The sequence below is a fragment of the Musa acuminata genome, chromosome BXJ3-11 (assembly GCF_036884655.1).
Source record: "Musa acuminata AAA Group cultivar baxijiao chromosome BXJ3-11, Cavendish_Baxijiao_AAA, whole genome shotgun sequence".
NCBI classification, from domain to species: domain Eukaryota; kingdom Viridiplantae; phylum Streptophyta; class Magnoliopsida; order Zingiberales; family Musaceae; genus Musa; species Musa acuminata.
Window position 1 is genome coordinate 32,190,654 of NC_088359.1, and position 16,555 is coordinate 32,207,208.

The window sequence follows — 16,555 nt, forward strand, 5'->3', positions numbered from 1 at the left end:
AGTCAGAACTGATCAGGTGGAATCTGATTCAAGCCTCCTACTTCACTGAAATATTAGAACAAATCGAAAGCTCCAAAAACACTCTGCTGTCGAATGTATCTCGACATAAATTTTCTGATTCGAATGATAGGGTTCAAATTCTATCATCCAGTAATCGAAGTGATGATGGAATTACTCCAACGAAGGGGATAAAATTCTATCTTGCAGTGAGCAAAGTGATGGAGTTACTGGCGGAAGCAACTCTGAGACCAAACGTGGATGACTCTGTATCGCTGGGGCTCCTTTCTGCTGAAAACGTGGGCTGTTTCGGCTGTGGATAAGCAGCAGTCCCACCCTCCAACATTATTACTACCGACGACATCGTCGGTCGATCATTTGGCCGGTCCTGCACGCACAAGAGCCCCACGTTGACGCACCTCGATGCCTGCCTCGCTGAGCATGAATCCCTTATCGCCGGATCCACAAACTCCATCACGTTGTCCTCGTTCCACAGCTTCCATGCCTGCAGAAGAATTCCTTATGTGAGCAGAGCAAGACGAGATGAAAGATCAACGACAGCTTTACTCACGCTGCCTAGGAGGTTAAGTGACGAGTCTTGATGCGCGAAACTGCTGTTCTTTCGTCCGCTCACAATCTCTAGAAGCAGCACGCCGAAGCTATAAACGTCGGATTTCACAGAGAAGACTCCTTGCATTGCGTACTCTGGAGACATATAGCCACTGTGTTTCCGCCACCAAAACACAGATGAAAGGTGTCAAAAGCGTCGGATCTCTGCAACAGCTGCAGAGCTTTTTGGTGTTAATTAAAGCAGTACTTACTATGTTCCCACCACCCTTTTCGTGTTCGTTTCGTTGTCGTCACTGCCGAAGATCCTCGCCATGCCGAAATCTGAGATCTTGGGATTCATGTCCTTGTCCAGCAATATGTTGCTGGCCTTCAGATCCCGGTGTATGATCCGTAGTCTCGAGTCCCTGTGAAGGTAGAGGAGGCCTCGGGCGATCCCTTCGATGATGTCGTACCTCGTCTTCCACTCCAGCAATCCCTTCTTTCTCGGATCTGTCCGAATTATGCGTAAGATCAAGGTTGAGTTGGAGGACGAACGAACGGATCACAAAGGCGACAGAGGAAAGCAGGAAGTAGCGTTACCAAAAAGGAAGGCATTCAAGCTTCTATTGGGCATGTATTCGTAGACGAGTATCCTCTCTTCTCCATGAATGCAACAACCCAAGAGCCTCACGAGGTTCCTGTGTTGTAGCTTTGCCATTAGGATGACCTCATTCTTGAATTCGGTCTCGCCTTGTCCCGAGCTCCTTGACAGTCTCTTTAGAGCTACTTCTTGGCCTCCAGGTAGCGTACCCTGTAGCAAACAGAGGAATCAAATTGGCACTGTGTTCCACCTTCTCTAACCTTGCTTCTTAGTGACTAATGGTGATGATCTGAGCATACCTTGTAAACAGGACCGAATCCACCTTCACCGAGCAGATTGGCGAGTGCAAAGTTGGATGTGGAAGCAACGATCGAATCGAAACTAAACAGAGGCAGCTCTTGGCATTTTTGGTCCTTCGATTCATCTGGAATTGGAAACGACACTCCACCTTCTGCTCGATCTCTATCTCTGTTGGGATCGACCGACACGATTCCTCCGCCTCCTCTCCGTCGATAGAACGCTGCAGAGTTTTTTCCAAGGGGGGTTTAGCAGAGAATTAAGCAAATGGAAAAGCGCCACAGTCTGCTGCTGCATACCATCACGAGCTGTACCTCTGATTCTTTTCTTGCACTTGAAGAACAGGTAGATGCATCCCAGTGATAAGACCACTGCTAAAACAACTATGAGTATCACGAAGCTCTTCTTCTTCTTGGTCTCTGCATGGAACTTGAGCCGATTAGGACATCTAATGGGCAAATGCTAATGAAAAGAAGAAGAGAAGATGCACTCACGGATCTCCGACGCAGCAAGGCGGAGGTACATGTCATTGCCGCCGCTGGAAAAGATGTGTATGTCAACCAAATCCACACCCCACACCAGGCATCCGATCCCGGTCACGTACGCGTAGGCTCGGCAAGAGCAATTACCCAAGCACGCGTCTCGGCATCCGTCTTCGTCGACGACGCCCGAGGCCCAGTCCGACAAGTCCGGCAGCTTCACCCCTTCCATCTTCCAGAACCCGTCGGTCTGTACGCTCCCAGCTCCGCCGCTGCTGTTCCTCTCGCACTGCAATGGCGTTCTCCTCACGCACCCACTGGTCCAGTTCCCGCTGCTCCACTCCGCCTCCACCGCCGGCACGTATCCCTTTAAGCAAGAGCATATCGGGGTGTTCTCGTCGGTGCAGCTCCCGTAGTTGCCGCATTTGTTGTAGAGCTCGCAGTCCGTGATGGGTTGCGCCCAGAACGTAGACCAGAACTTGGTGTCGTCCTTCCATGTCAAATGCTTTTCGATCCCCTCCCATGTGAGCACGTAGCGGTGCGAGCTGTTGAAGGCGTTGTAGTAGAAGTACATCTTCTTCTCCAGCTCGAAGTTGCTCAGCTTGAACCCGTAGATGTAGGTGGGCACCATGTTCTGGATCCCGATGAAGACCTGCCCGTTCCACCGCCCGGACCTCCACCGCGGCTTCGTCCCCTCCCACACGAAGATCTGAGTCGACCGGTTGGGGTCGACGCCCATGGAGTAGTTCCCCGGCGCCGGGTCGTCGCTGCTCTTCCACGACGTGATGTACTGGTTCACGTTGGTGGTGAGGTCGAGGCCGACCTTCATGCCGGGCAGGTACGTGTCGGTGGGGTTCTCGAAGCTCTGCCATGCGACGCGGCCGGTGTTGTTGAGCACGAGGTTGCCATCGTCCTGCAGCTGCACCGTCGACGCGTTCGACGACAAGGACACGTTCGAGGACCACAAGACGCTCCGGCTGCCGTTCAGGACCACGAGGTTGCCGTCGCCGCCGACGGCAAGGCGGCCTGAGGTGTCGTGAACGGGCGCCTCGCGGTTGGCCACCCAGAGGACGGTGTCGGTGGAGAAGTTGTAGTACCAAATCCCGATGTACCGGTACTTGGAGCTGCCGGGGCTGAAGAAGCCAAGCTCGAAGATCTCGCCGGCGGAGATCAGCGTCTCGCCGTCTTCGATGTACCCGTCTAGTTCGAGGGTGTCCTTGGCATACGAGAGAGAAGCCGGTGAGACGAGCAGAAGCGAGAGCAGCAGGACTGCGAAACCCATGCACTGAGATCCCATCCTGAGGAACTGAACATGAATCGATCGATTAATCCGGCCGAAGAAGGAGCCTCCAAAATAATAACAGGTCGACGCGTTCGATCGCCCGGAGCGGCACGTCAAAAGTCTCACATTTGCAGTTGGACCAACTGCCGCCTTCCTTTGTTTACTTGTGAGGGAAGAAGGTGCAGGCGGTCAAACAGGTGGTGCGATTGGGCACGGCAGCCGTCGGGTTTGACGGCGCTCAGATTACCCGAAGCATTCAGGCAGCAGAAGAACAGGCGGCCAAGGCCAGTGGAGTTGCAATCCCGTCGACCAACATCGATGGGCGATGACTGTTGACCACATGGAAAGTCAACTCGGTGCCTTACTTCTCGTGGCAAAGATCAGTGTCTTAGGTCAAAACAACGACGGGTTCTTCCAACACACGTGTGAGAAGAGAGACCGAAGCGGGTCAAGGCTTCACGAAGGTCACAGTGACCTTCGAGAAACCCACCTTTCACATATTCTCCCCGTTGACGTGGATTTAGGAGACGTGAGTTACCGATATGCTTCTCTGACAATTCTAATTCTAACAAAAGTCGAAGGCAGATGGACGCGAGGTTGACAGATTCTGATGTTGGTACGACGGCCTTCCTCGTGTTCTTCGTTCTTCCTGCGTCACGACAAACAGAAGCTCATATGTTGAAATGCCAAGAACACTTGTCTTTCTTTGTTCTTTGTTGAAGAATACTACAAAGAGGAGGAGGAGGAAATCGAGTTCCGAAAGAGAGAGTCCATGGCGCAACCGAGTCCAATGGAAATCGGGGACGGTCGTCAAACCTACTAGACTTCTATGCATGTTAAAAAAAACTTTAAAAAATAGGAATCCATGTAGTTAATAAGTACAACTTAATCAGTTTTCTGGCCAATGATCCATAAGTAATATGGATAACACATCCTTTTTTTTTCTAAAGTATATAATAAATGTATTATATAATAATAATACGATTAAATCGATCTAAAGTTAACTGCTTTAATGATAACACATTCAAATCAATACTCTTTACATTAAATCGGTCTAAAATATTTATTTCAATGATAATACGATCAAATAGATTTAAAACGCTCGTTGCGATGATATCATGATCAAATCAGTCTAAAGAGATCCTTTCAATAATAATACATTTGAATCAGTCTAAAATATTTCTTACAATATCAATATGATCGAATCAGCCTAAATTACTCCTTGCGACGATAGCATAATAAAACCGACCTAAAATGTTTCTTTCGACAATAATGTAATTGAATCTACTCAAAGCACTCCTTATGATATCAACATGACTAAATCAATACAAAGCACTCCTTTCAATGATAATGTGGCTGAATCAACCCAGAATATTATTTACAATGATAATGTTATCAAATCGACCAAAAGTACTTATTTTAATGATCGAATATTCAAATCGACCCAAATCAGCCCAAATTGCTCATTTCGACAATCGAGCGATCGAATCGAACCAATGCATTGCTTTCAATAATATTGCAATCAAATGGGCCTAATACGCTCCTTTAAATAATAGCACAACGAATTTGCCTAAAGTACCCTTTTGATGACAACGCGATCAAATCAACCCAAAGCATTTTTTCAATAATAAGATACACAAATTATCCTCATTATAGTCGGGAGTCGAATAAAAACATCATCGTGCCCTAACATTACCGCACACAACAAAATATGATGATTGGAGGGTAAATGATATGAGAATAATAACATAAGAAGGACAGTGATACTTAAGCGTCATATGGATGACACTTAAGCATCATATGACTAATACCCAATACCATTAAGGCCAATACCTTATTGCTAGGTGGTTGACACCTCACCACCACGTTGTCATAAACAAGTTATAGGGGAGGTGTTAGATGCATTGTCTAGTTCTATTCGTACTTTTCGATTTTGTTTATGCCTTAAGCAATATGTAAAGAGCTTATAGTAGACTTAATAACTCATTTTTAGTTGTGTTTTATGACTATTTTAGACTTATAAATGCAGGTTGTGTGTGGTTATCATGCAAAGACAAAACTATTCAAAAATAAGGCCTCTAGCCAACAATTTTGATTAATTTTCTTATACATAAAGTAGCCAAAAATATCATCTATCTTAGTACCTTGGAGCTACCTAGGTGACTTATTTTGGATGGGTTTTTGGGTAGTGTCTTAGGTTAATTCATCACTTAGTTTTGTAATAGTATCATATAGGCACATGTGGAGAGTTTGAACACAGTGGATTGCCTTGAGTCCTTTGTTTAGAGCTTGTGAAGTTTGTCCTTAGGGGAGGTTACTAGTAGATTGACCCTTTATGAACAAACATTTAAAGATGATACATAATTTAGGCAAAACCTACTAAGTCCATGATAATATGGTTGATACTTTGATATCGAACAAGCAACATATAATCATTATTTGGGTAATGCAATGTATGACTCAATCTTATCAAAATTGGTACATGGGATCTCACTCATCCGATTGTTATCCCATGTTCTACATATTTGGTGCTACATGATTCCATATGTGGTCCAAGAATTGAGTAATCATTTTAGGCATTAACTGTACCCTAAACCTAATTATCTAATATCACACTATAAAAGGTCCCCGAGTATATTCTCAAGGGGGCTTCTCCCTCTCTGGTGAATTACACCCTTTATGTTTGGCACTTGATCAAATCCTTCGAACCCATCATCTCCCGGCATCAATTTTATGACAAACACAAGCTTGAACCAATATTTCCTCTAACCCTAATTTTATGTCAAATAATCAAATTCTAATTTAATATAATTGAGGACAACCTAACAAAAGAATATCATATACTAACATGATCAAAACCATTCAAGGAGGTAATCTTCAACACCAACATAGTCAAATTATTTAAAGAGACGATTCCCAACACTAACATGATTGAACCCCCAAAGTTTCCAACACCAATATGATCGTACCCTTCGAAGAGATGACTCTCAATACCCACATGGTCGAATTTCTCAAAGAGATAGTTTCCAACACCAATATGATCACACCCATCCAAAGAGGTGGTTCTAAAATCAACATAGTTGAAACTCCAAATGAGGTAGTTCTCGATAACAATATGGTTGAGGTGGCTTCAAACACCAATATGACTGAAACCCAAAGAGATGGTTCTTGAACTCTCCGATGTGGTGATTCCTGATACCAATATAGTTGAACTACTCGAAGAGCTAGCTCCCAATATCAATATGATCCAATAGCTTGAACATATGACTCTCAACACTAATATGGTCGAACCGTTTCCAACATTAACATGATCAAATTGTTTAAAGAGGCAACACCTTATAATGATGTGACCAAAGTCAATCATGAATCGTCCATCCACAATGATTGAATATTCCAAAAAACATCATTCTATAATGATATGATCGGACCTAGACATAAAATGTCATTATATAACAATGCAATTAAATTTGACTATAAAATATCCTTTGAAAATCACATGATTGACTCGATCCAAAAGCATCTCCAAATAGTAATGTAGGTGAAATCAACCTAGAAGCATTTATCAACAACATTTACTAAATTAGCCTAAAAATATCTCGGCATAATCATAATGACCAAAATCGCTTCTTACGATGATAATATTGTCTAATTAATCTGAAGTATTTTTTTCGATGATAACATAATTGAATCGGCCTAAATCACTCCTTACGATGATAGTGCGATTAAATCAAACTATAATGCTCCCTATAACAATAGCGCGATCGAAACTACTTAAAGAGCTCCTTTTGATGATATCACGATCAAAATAAATCAAAACACTCTATTCGATGACGATGCGATCGAACGACCCAAAGTATTCTTTTTGATGACAATATAATTGAAATGACCCGAAGAGCTCATTTTAAGGATGGTGAATTAGCTTAAAGTACTTCTTTCAATGATAAGATTACTAAATAATTTTTTCGAGATCAATAGTTAAGTTAAAATCTTATTATTCCCTTACTTCTCAATACTAATCGAGGCACATTAAGTGGGGCAAGTGATATGGGAATAATGACATAAGAATGTCTATTGATAACTCATTGCCATGTAGTCAACACCTTAGCGGCACAAGGTCAACATCTAACGAATATGTGACTGATACCTTAATACTTTATGATTGATATCTTAACATTAGAAAGAAAAGCTTCATCACCCTTTAGGTAATATGGTGACTGACTCAACCCTATGAAAATTAGTACATAAGAGCTAACTAAACTAATTGTTACCTTATATTCTCCAAATTCAATGGTTTTGAAAGAAGCACATAATTGTTACAAGCATTAACGATGATCTCAATCCAATGGTCAAAGATTACATAATAAGAGACCCCATGTATGGTCTCAATGCGGTTCCTTGCTTTGGTGAATTACACCTTTGGGGTTTAACATTTGTTTAAATCCTTTGAATCCCTTATTAATTTAAACATTAGAGAGTCTTGATCGAGTTTACCCATGGCATAATTTGTTTTTATATAAAATCCATTGTTGAACCCACTAATCTCCCAACATCAAATTTGTGGCGAGCTTGGGCTCGAACCAAAGTTAGCTCTAAATCTTCTCTACAATTAATTCTTCTTTAACGATAACTTAGTAAGTACCAAAACTTGCTTGAAAATTTTATATAATTTGTTAATCTTAAATTTTTTTATCTATTCATGATTAAAATATATAATCATAAAATACTAGGAGTAAGCGGAGATAAATAATTATATTATAAGGAATGAATGATATGGTTGGTTATTTTATTCATTACCACAAATATAAAATAATTATGGTCCAAAGCTTAAAGCTCTTACTATGATTAGATACTAAATTGATTTAAAATTATTAATCAAATTAAAAATTTTAATCTTTAATAAAAACTAATTATATGTTATCCTTTCTAATTAGTTATCTTTAGTATCACGGTCCATATATTTTTAAAAATTATATTAGGATCTTTATATTTATGAAAGTGAAACATTTAATCTTATTTCTCTTCGTGTTGTCAACTCTACTAACGAAAATATCATAAGATTTACTTTTAAACATGTGTTAACTTTGTCTCACTTCGATTTATTACTGAGCACGTGTGGTATTTCCATCGATAAAATTAATGGCGCAAGTAGAAACGATATTAGATATTTCACTTTCGTAAATATAAATATAAAGATCTTAATATAATTTTTTAAAATATAAAAATTAAAATATTAAATATAATTAATTATAGGGATAATATCTAATTAGTAGTAGAGTCAAAATTTTGATTTCAACCTTAATTAATAAGGGTATCAATCGTGGAGAGAAGATATTTAAAATCAATAAAAATATCAATATTATTAATAATAAAAAATATATCAAAAAATAATATAAGAAAAAATATAATTTAATACTATCTTCTTATATGCATGATATAATTACATTTTTTTATCATACGAAATCAAATCTTAATTTAAGCATAATTTTTTTTAAAATAATTTGTTAAAAACATATTTTTCTTACATTTTCTTTTATCATTAAACCCTATTAACATTTAAAGTAAATCTTTTCTCTCATAAAAAAATTTAAAAAAAAATAAATAAATTATAAATTATAAAATAATGTTGATAAGATAGGTGAATCGGAGATATCATTATAAAGCTGGATACACACGACGTCACCCTTCCCTTTGAGGCCAAGCGTGCCTCTGCCCATCCCATCCATTCCTCCCCCACAGTCCGTCGCAGCAGCAGCGGCGGCAGCAGAAGCCCATCCTCATCTCTTCCGCGCTCTTCCCCAGGCCACAGCTTTTCGCCCCGTCACCCACATTCCACCGGCGATCTCGACGCGACACGTGTGACAGGATGAGATCTCGGAGGATGTGGATCTCAATTCCCCCCAAACTCGTGGCTGGCGATGGCTCTCCGCCCCCGAACGAAAGCCCACCGTCCGTCTCCCCTGGCCCGCCGCTCGGACACAGGAAAGAGAGGAGGAAAGCGCACCGCCAACCCACGGGCGGCGATTCCGTGGGCGTACGAAGATGCCCGCGGTTTCCTCGGCGGTGAGCACACCTGAGTATCACGCAGAGGGTCCGATCCCACCACGGGTCCCATGTGGCGCCACCCAAGAAGCCCACGTAGGTAAATCACGTCGCGCCTCGCACGTCACCCTTCCGCCGTTGGCTTCCGTCGCATCACGAGGAATTCGTGATTAATTAATCGTCTTCTTAATTAGCAGAAATCTAATTGGAAAACGTGCAGGACACCAGCGAAGGCGCACGTCACGTGAGGCTACGTGCTATGGGTGGCCGACACGGTGCCACGTAGAGAGGAGGGGGGGGGGGAATCTCGCCCACCGCCTGGACGCCACGTCAGGGCTCCGCGATTCGTGCTGGCACAGGCAGGGGCACGGGAGCCGCAGAATTAGTGGGGTGGTCCGAAATGACAATATCACCCCTGTTCGCCTCCCGACTCCTACTAGAATGCTCACGCGGTCGAGTTACCGCTGACTGTGTAAGTTGGTCTCGCCCAATCTCGTATTACAATGATAAATTTCTATTGTCCCTTTCTATTGTCTCCGCCCAAACATAAAGAGTCCTTTTCATGACTTGAGGTGGAAGTAAATGGTCGGAGGTTATGCTATAGATATTAATATGTGAAGGGAGAGAGTAAGTTTGGGATCTAAATTATACGTCTTCTATTCTCAACGACAGTAGGTTTCCACGCGATTTCTACGCACAGACACCGACAGTCACCCGATTGTAACGTTACCCACAAGGAAGAAGGTAAGCGTACCGGAGTGGGCGGATCACAGAAAGTGAAGGGTAAAGCGACAATCCATCCTTAGAAAAAGTAAAAAAACCGTACCGTTTGACACTGTTATTGCTACGACGCGAAGAGAGGAGAAAAAGACAAGAAAGAGGAGAAGGGGAAGAAGAGAGGAGGAACTCGGAAGGGCGAAAGATGCGACCGAGAGGAGGAACAAGGGTGAAGCAATGCGAGCTGTGCGTTCGGCCGGCGAGGATCCACTGTGAGTCGGATGAGGCGAGCCTATGCTGGGAGTGCGACGCCAAGGTGCACGGCGCCAACTTCCTGGTGGCGCGCCACTCCAGGTGCCTGCTCTGCCGGAGCTGCCAGTCGCCCACGCCGTGGCGCGCGGAGGGCGCCAGGCTGCGCCCCACCTTCTCAGTCTGCGAGCGGTGCGCCGCCACCACCTCGTCCTCGGCCGAGGGCAGCGGCGGTGGCGAGGGGTGTGGCGCCGGCGACGAGGAGGAGGGAGAGGGAGAAGGCGGAAGAAGGGATCGTGAGGAGGACGAAGAGGAAGAGGAGGAGGACGACGACGACGAAGGGGAGAACCAGGTGGTGCCATGGTCTCTGACACCGCCTCCGGCTGCGAGCTCGTCGAGCAGCAGCGACGGCGAGGAGGAGCCAGGCCGGATAGGGAATGGCGGCGGCTTCCTGAAACGGATGCGGGGAAATGCCGACCTCTCCGTCTCGCAGGTAAATCCGTTGCTGTTCTTCTTTCCACTCTGTCCTTTATATCACCTCGTCGTCGACGATTTGGACAAATGATTCTGAACCGCTTCATTGCTGTCTTGTCCCCAAACTTCACAACCTCCGATCTGCATCGTGTGATCGCATCAGATATATATAAGGATATAATCTTATGATGTCATGAACCGAAAACAATGTGGAATCGAGTGGTTTTCTTCCTCCTTGTGTATAGTTGAATTGAAAAAGAAAAAAAAAAAGAAAATTTCGCCAAATGAGAAGAAGAAGAAGAAGAAGAATAAAGTACCCTTTTTGTATCTGACGGCCAACAAACGATCACAGGACGACCTGGCCTGCTCGTCGTCTCTCCCGAGCTACCTCCCGCCGTCTCCGGCTCCATCTCCAGCGGCGAGCGCCACGATGGCGGCAGCGGCGAAGGACGAGGCCAGCTCCTGCGCCTCGGCCTTCCGTTCCTCCAAGGATCGCAAGAGGCCCGCCCTTCGCCCGGAGCCGGCCTCCGACACCGACACCGCCAGCGCCATGCTCGATGTCCGCGTCCACGGCCACGTCGATCTCATGACTCGGCTGCTGTCTTCCTCCGACCCAAGTGAGTTCTTTTCCCTGCTGTAGCGATCAAGCTTAGCATCATGTGCCCCGCATGTACTGCATTCAATAAATCACTTACTGTTCCCAAATTGCATTTTGTGTTTTTTGGATTTGGGGGTGGATGCAGATCGATACAAGAATGTCGAAGGTTGAAGGGCTGCTGCTAACAATAGAGAGCGATTTCACGAGCTAACTCGAAAGACATCCTCACGGCTGTGATCTCTTCTATTTAGTTTGACATTGTGTATGCATTGCTGAATTCTCTTCGATTGCTTCAACGTTTCTGCCTCTTTCATGTTCATGTTTCTGAGATAATGATGTGGTAATTGAAGGGTCCGTGCTCCTATGGAATGGGGACATCAAACTATTATTATTATTATTATTATTATTCATGAGATAAACGATAGCCATACTTGACTTCTGGCCGCCGAGCGTGGCAGCATATGTAGGATTTGATTTGCCGGCAATCACGAGTCCATCCACCGCGCTGGAATTCTGAATCATACAAGCACAAGAAGGATGATACTATATAGAGCATGTACATAATCTAATCAACCAGTTTTTGAGGAGGCAGACGAGAGAGCAAGGAAATGGCCATTTACCTATACAACAGAAGCAACCACTGCAACAGAAGAAACACATGAGTTGGCTTTCCGCCATGGCTTGTGTTCCTTATCACTCCCTGAAAATAAAACCAAACATATAATATGAGCAGTAAAAGCCATACGGCGAATTACAATCTTTTACAGAGAATAACAAAGTCCATACTCGTGTCCATCCATAAACAGACAGGAATCCATGAAACAAAGGTTAGCATAAGGATCAAGGTCTTTTTCTTCTCAAGCCAAAACTACAAAATATCAGCTAAAATAGGATGATGATTTATCTTGAGAAAATATAGGCAAGGATTCTCTCTAGTTGAGGTTGGAAAGCCCACTGTTACGACACAAATAAAAATTTCATCATTTGAGAATATACAAGATGGTATGATACAGAATTGTGAGATATAATTCAAAATGAGGATGCTCACTGTAATGTGTTAAAAATGAAAAAGTAGCGATGTGATCAGTCTTAACAAATAATTACAATCGCCAAATTGAGGAACTAGACAAATACTTATAAGATCGAGCTGCATCTCTAAAGTATTATTATGTAAGCACACACATCTAGTATCTCTCATTTTGCATCTCTAAAGTATTATTATAGCCCATGCCGCCAACACGGGATATGAGGATTGTACGCTGACACTAAGCCCAACTTATGCAATCTTATCCCTATAAAAAGAGAGGCGGTTATCAAACTGCATTGAGCTCTAGAACAAATTTAATCAACAATAATAACAATAATAACAAAACTGTAAGTTCCAACTATTTTAGGTTGACTACATGGATCTTTTGTCGTCATTGAGATATATAAAAAATCTTATATTTAGTTAAGTTTAAAATAATTAAATATTTATTTATGGTTTCTATTAAAGTTGTCTTCTTCCTCTACTGTTTCTCATACCACAAATATTAATCATTTCATATTTTTTAACTATCGCATCAGTAGATCTTCTAAGCATATGTCCATATCATCTTAGACAATTCTCTCTTATCTTATAGGCTATTGAAACGATACTTAATTATTCACAAATAAAAATATTTTTTTTCCTATCTTTTCTAATAACTTCACACATCAATTTTAGTATTATTATCTTTTTGTATATGATGCTTCTTAATTGTCCAACACTCATATTCAAAAACATTGTTAGTCTCACAATTATCTTATATATATTTTTTTAAATCTCAAAAGTATCCGATGATCACACACGACTCCTGATGCCTCTCATCATTTTAACCATCCTGTTTTTACTCTGAATAATATCTTCATCGATCTATCTATCTTATTGAATAGTTGATCCAGGATACCTAAAGGTTTTATGTAAGGAAACCTAGTATCTATCTAACTTAACTATATTCTTATATCTATTCCTAGTATTACTAAAATTATATCTCATATAAATTTGATCAGTATTTAATAATTTGATCATGACAAACTTATAGTGTCAAGCTGAGGCAGAATCAATAAGGCTAGTCAAATCTTTAAGCAACACATTCCTATTCAAATAAAAAAGAACCATGCTGTTAGAAGTGGTGAATCACAATGAAAACTTTTATGGATTAAGCCACATTTCACATAAATGGGGACATCAACCTTGAAGTTTTTCACAAGTGAGACTCACCCTCTTATATAGCCTTTTTTCATACATCTGTCACAGAATGCAAGGTATCATCAACAAGTTAACAACAATCTTTTAAGTTTGTCGTTGGCTCAACAAAGGTACTAATGAGAGAGGAGTACAGAAACAGAAGCATAATACAGTCTACTCTCCTATAATATGCTAGAAGATAATCATCACCAGAACAAAACATCAGCAGGATGATTGATTGCATTTTAAAACATGCCGAGGATGAAATCACAGGTCCATCTTATAATAAGTAAAACCCACAAAATAATTGCACAAGGATAGTTCAACAAAAGGTCATAATAGATTACCTAAATCACAAGATGGATATGCCATTACTATGCATTTCTCAGACATCTGCAAAAGAATCACCATCAATTAACAGAAATTTATACAAAACTTAGTGGCAAATATAACTAAAGCCAGCTTCTTATTGTGATGGGTAGGCAATCAAAAAATTGTTATGCCCCTTCAGATCATGTTGCACATTGACGGTTTTCAATTCAGCCATAGCATGCTTCCTAAACAACCATATAGAAGGCAACATATTACTCCAGGGGCTCAATGCAAAGAGACGAAGATCAATCAAAGTCCAAATAATATATTAGAACACAATCATGAAATGCCCAGACACATAATTAAGAACCATAAAAATTAACTACAAGGGCAGACATAGCTACCATCGTAAGAAACAATGTCTTGCTCATGTTTGATAAAGTGAGTTGACCAGGATTAATAGTACAAGGAGAAAAAGGAGACACAAAGTTTACTAGAAGCAATAAAAATGGCTGCTCTTGCATTATGGATATTCTCCTACATAGAGCTAAATAGTAGGGAAAAAATGCATGTAGCCGATCCCAAATATATGGGACATATTAGTGTTGCTACTGCCATCAATTTGCCAAAATCATCTGCATCTAAATTATATGTTGGTTGTCTATTATGATTTATATAAAGGTACACAAAAAGCTGCCAAGCATAGTTATCTTTGCCTTTATGGGGGTCATGGCCTCTCTTGCCCACTATTTGTCTCCAAATTTGCATAAGTAGAAACCTAACAAAATATCGATTAACATAACCCCTAACTTGACCAAATTGAAAAATAAGTACTATAGATCACCGACCGAGGACTAAATTATTTCTTGAAGTTTCCAAACAAAAAAATCTATTAAACCATCATGCCAGCCTAATGTGCATATATTGCAAAAGATTCTTACTGGCTTTGGAATATTCAACAAAAGATTCACAGTGCAAGCACAAGCTAACTATATGTATCTTGGTGTCCTGATGCACTGTTGGCACACCCATGGCGCATCAAGCATAATGTGGCAAACAGAGTATAGTATAACCACAATTTCCTTCCAAATACTCACAAACCATGCCCAAGGTGCAACTGAAGATTCTCTTACTATAACTTGGCAACTATTTCAAAACTTTGGCTGTCACGTCTCTAAAACGATGTGTCTCTCCTATTATCCAAATCCTTTTAAGTTTTCCTCTGATATTAGTTAATAACCTACAGCAGCCAATGTAGTCTTCATGCTAAACCAGAAGATACTGAGTTTGAAAACCAACTATAAGTATCTTAGGTCTCATTAGTTTGCTCCAATTTGAGTTTTCTGCAAGTGAACCAATAGGCTGCCACCCACATGATCTCCATTTAATTCTTCAAACTGTTACCAGTAGCAAACAATTTCACGAAAAGGAGTATTAGACCATATGGAGACAGCAAAAACATATATCTCCTTTTTCTAATATTGTAGGTCTTCCCAGATTGGTGGCTTGGCACGATAGAGTACAAGAATCAACTGTAAGCAGGTGATGCAACCAAAATATCTTATAGGATTTCTACACTAAGTCTGCAGATCAGACGTACCCCTTTATGGAGTAGAAGCCCCAGTATCTAGGTAATTGTGAGTGATTAAAATCTAGTTTCTGCATGAGAGATGAAAGAATTTGACTTCTACAAATCGGGAAGACCAGTCTGCTCTACAACCTTTACAAGAATTCCCCGAACAAAAGATCTAGGATTAATTCCTTATACATGGTTTATCAAATAACGTAGGTATTAAGATAAATTCTCACCTTTATGTTCCTCAGCAGCATCGTGGAACTCTTGTTCGTCCTCCGGCACCACGTGTTTCTCCACCACCTCGTCTGACTTTGGGCCCTCTCCATTATCAGTTGCAGGTCCTGCAGCCGCCCCATCATCGGGGTAACGAACCACCACAACGGGGCAAACGCAGTGATGCACGCAATAATCGCTGACGCTCCCGAGCCGGCTCTTGCTGATGCTCCTGGCGGCTCCAAATCCCCTGCTACCCATGATAACCGCGCTAGGGCCGAGCCTCTCCACCTCCAGACACAGTCGCTCCTTCATGTCGTGGTCCTTGACGATGTGTATCTTGAAGGGGATCTGCGCCTCCACGAGGGGCTGCGCCAGGTCCTGCGCCTTGGTCGTGGTGAAGGCGTCGAAGTCCTCCTCCATCTTCCGCTGCGACTCGTGCGAGTCGGGACGCCCGTTCGCGGCGTCGTCATCGTCGGCGGCGACGGAGACGGAGACGGTGAGATCGACGGCTCCCCAGTCAGCGCCGTAGAGGACGCTGGTGGGGCGGACGTGGAGGAGGATGACGGCGTCGCCGGGGCGGAGGTAGTTCTGGACAGCCCACCTCACGGCGTAGGCGCTCTCGTCGCTGAGGTCGACGGCGATAGCGATCCGGCGGTGGGAGCCCGCGGAAGCGGAGGTGATGAAGCGGGGGGGAGAGGGCTGGGGGGTCCTCAGAGGCGGAGCCGCCTGGCGATCGGTATCCGGCAGAGCCTGATGCGTGTCCATGGCGAGGAGGATCAAAGCTAGGGTTAGAAGCAGCTCGTCTGCGACTGGGTTCGCGACGCGATAGGCGTCGACTGGAATAAAGGTGGAACGCGACGTTGAGGAAGGAGGTCACGAGAAGACATCGCACTCGGAGGCAAATTATGTGAAAAACTTATATATTTATTAAATAAAGTGTTAAATGACCACAATCCACAT

At 42.7% G+C, this 16,555-nt stretch overlaps 3 protein-coding genes across 10 annotated transcripts; 1 reads left to right on the forward strand and 2 right to left on the reverse strand.

Moving 5' to 3' along the window:
• Nucleotides 1-24: 24 nt before the first annotated feature.
• Nucleotides 25-3,349, reverse strand: LOC103972675 (G-type lectin S-receptor-like serine/threonine-protein kinase B120). 2 transcript variants are annotated; one of them, XM_018820605.2, is made up of 7 exons: nucleotides 1,939-3,349; nucleotides 1,744-1,863; nucleotides 1,447-1,667; nucleotides 1,147-1,357; nucleotides 819-1,056; nucleotides 569-719; nucleotides 25-502 (listed from the first exon to the last, which is right to left on the reverse strand). In XM_018820605.2, exons 1-7 carry the CDS (start codon nucleotides 3,218-3,220, stop codon nucleotides 197-199), a joined length of 2,529 nt encoding a protein of 842 aa, XP_018676150.2. In that variant the 5' UTR covers nucleotides 3,221-3,349; the 3' UTR covers nucleotides 25-196. The 2 variants fall into 2 exon arrangements, with proteins under 2 accessions (XP_018676150.2, XP_009385294.2); XM_009387019.3 differs by having other exon boundaries at nucleotides 1,759-1,863; nucleotides 1,939-3,335.
• Nucleotides 3,350-9,989: 6,640 nt separating this feature from the next.
• Nucleotides 9,990-16,472, reverse strand: LOC103972450 (universal stress protein PHOS34). 7 transcript variants are annotated; one of them, XR_670787.3, is made up of 7 exons: nucleotides 15,613-16,472; nucleotides 13,839-13,884; nucleotides 11,903-11,982; nucleotides 11,714-11,795; nucleotides 11,380-11,643; nucleotides 11,002-11,315; nucleotides 9,990-10,825 (listed from the first exon to the last, which is right to left on the reverse strand). XR_670787.3 is itself a non-coding variant. In XM_018820607.2 (3 exons), the coding sequence occupies exons 1-2, from the start codon at nucleotides 16,358-16,360 to the stop codon at nucleotides 13,877-13,879; spliced, it is 756 nt and encodes a 251-aa protein (XP_018676152.2). In that variant the 5' UTR covers nucleotides 16,361-16,472; the 3' UTR covers nucleotides 11,804-11,982; nucleotides 13,839-13,876. The 7 variants fall into 7 exon arrangements, 4 of the variants coding, with proteins under 4 accessions (XP_018676152.2, XP_009385068.2, XP_018676153.2 ...); XR_010502193.1 differs by lacking the exon at nucleotides 15,613-16,472 and having other exon boundaries at nucleotides 11,002-11,318; nucleotides 13,839-13,886; XR_010502194.1 differs by lacking the exon at nucleotides 15,613-16,472 and having other exon boundaries at nucleotides 11,380-11,664; nucleotides 13,839-13,886.
• On the forward strand, nucleotides 10,167-11,601 carry LOC135652774 (zinc finger protein CONSTANS-like). Its single transcript, XM_065174007.1, has 3 exons — nucleotides 10,167-10,703; nucleotides 11,037-11,301; nucleotides 11,428-11,601. The coding sequence occupies exons 1-3, from the start codon at nucleotides 10,167-10,169 to the stop codon at nucleotides 11,451-11,453; spliced, it is 828 nt and encodes a 275-aa protein (XP_065030079.1). The 3' UTR covers nucleotides 11,454-11,601.
• Nucleotides 16,473-16,555: the final 83 nt, after the last annotated feature.

Coding starts and splice junctions, on each gene's coding strand:
- LOC103972675 (XM_018820605.2), bottom strand. CDS start 3,220: ATGGGATCTCAGTGCATGGGTTTCGCAGTCCTGCTGCTCTCGCTTCTG. Junction 1,057..1,146: donor CTTGAATGCCTTCCTTTTTG/GTAACGCTACTT, acceptor TAATTCGGACAG/ATCCGAGAAAGAAGGGATTG. Junction 720..818: donor AAAAGGGTGGTGGGAACATA/GTAAGTACTGCT, acceptor GCGGAAACACAG/TGGCTATATGTCTCCAGAGT.
- LOC135652774 (XM_065174007.1), top strand. CDS start 10,167: ATGCGACCGAGAGGAGGAACAAGGGTGAAGCAATGCGAGCTGTGCGTT. Junction 10,704..11,036: donor CCGACCTCTCCGTCTCGCAG/GTAAATCCGTTG, acceptor AAACGATCACAG/GACGACCTGGCCTGCTCGTC. Junction 11,302..11,427: donor GCTGTCTTCCTCCGACCCAA/GTGAGTTCTTTT, acceptor GGGTGGATGCAG/ATCGATACAAGAATGTCGAA.
- LOC103972450 (XM_065174008.1), bottom strand. CDS start 16,360: ATGGACACGCATCAGGCTCTGCCGGATACCGATCGCCAGGCGGCTCCG. Junction 14,049..15,612: donor TGCTGCTGAGGAACATAAAG/GTGAGAATTTAT, acceptor ATGGTTGTTTAG/GAAGCATGCTATGGCTGAAT.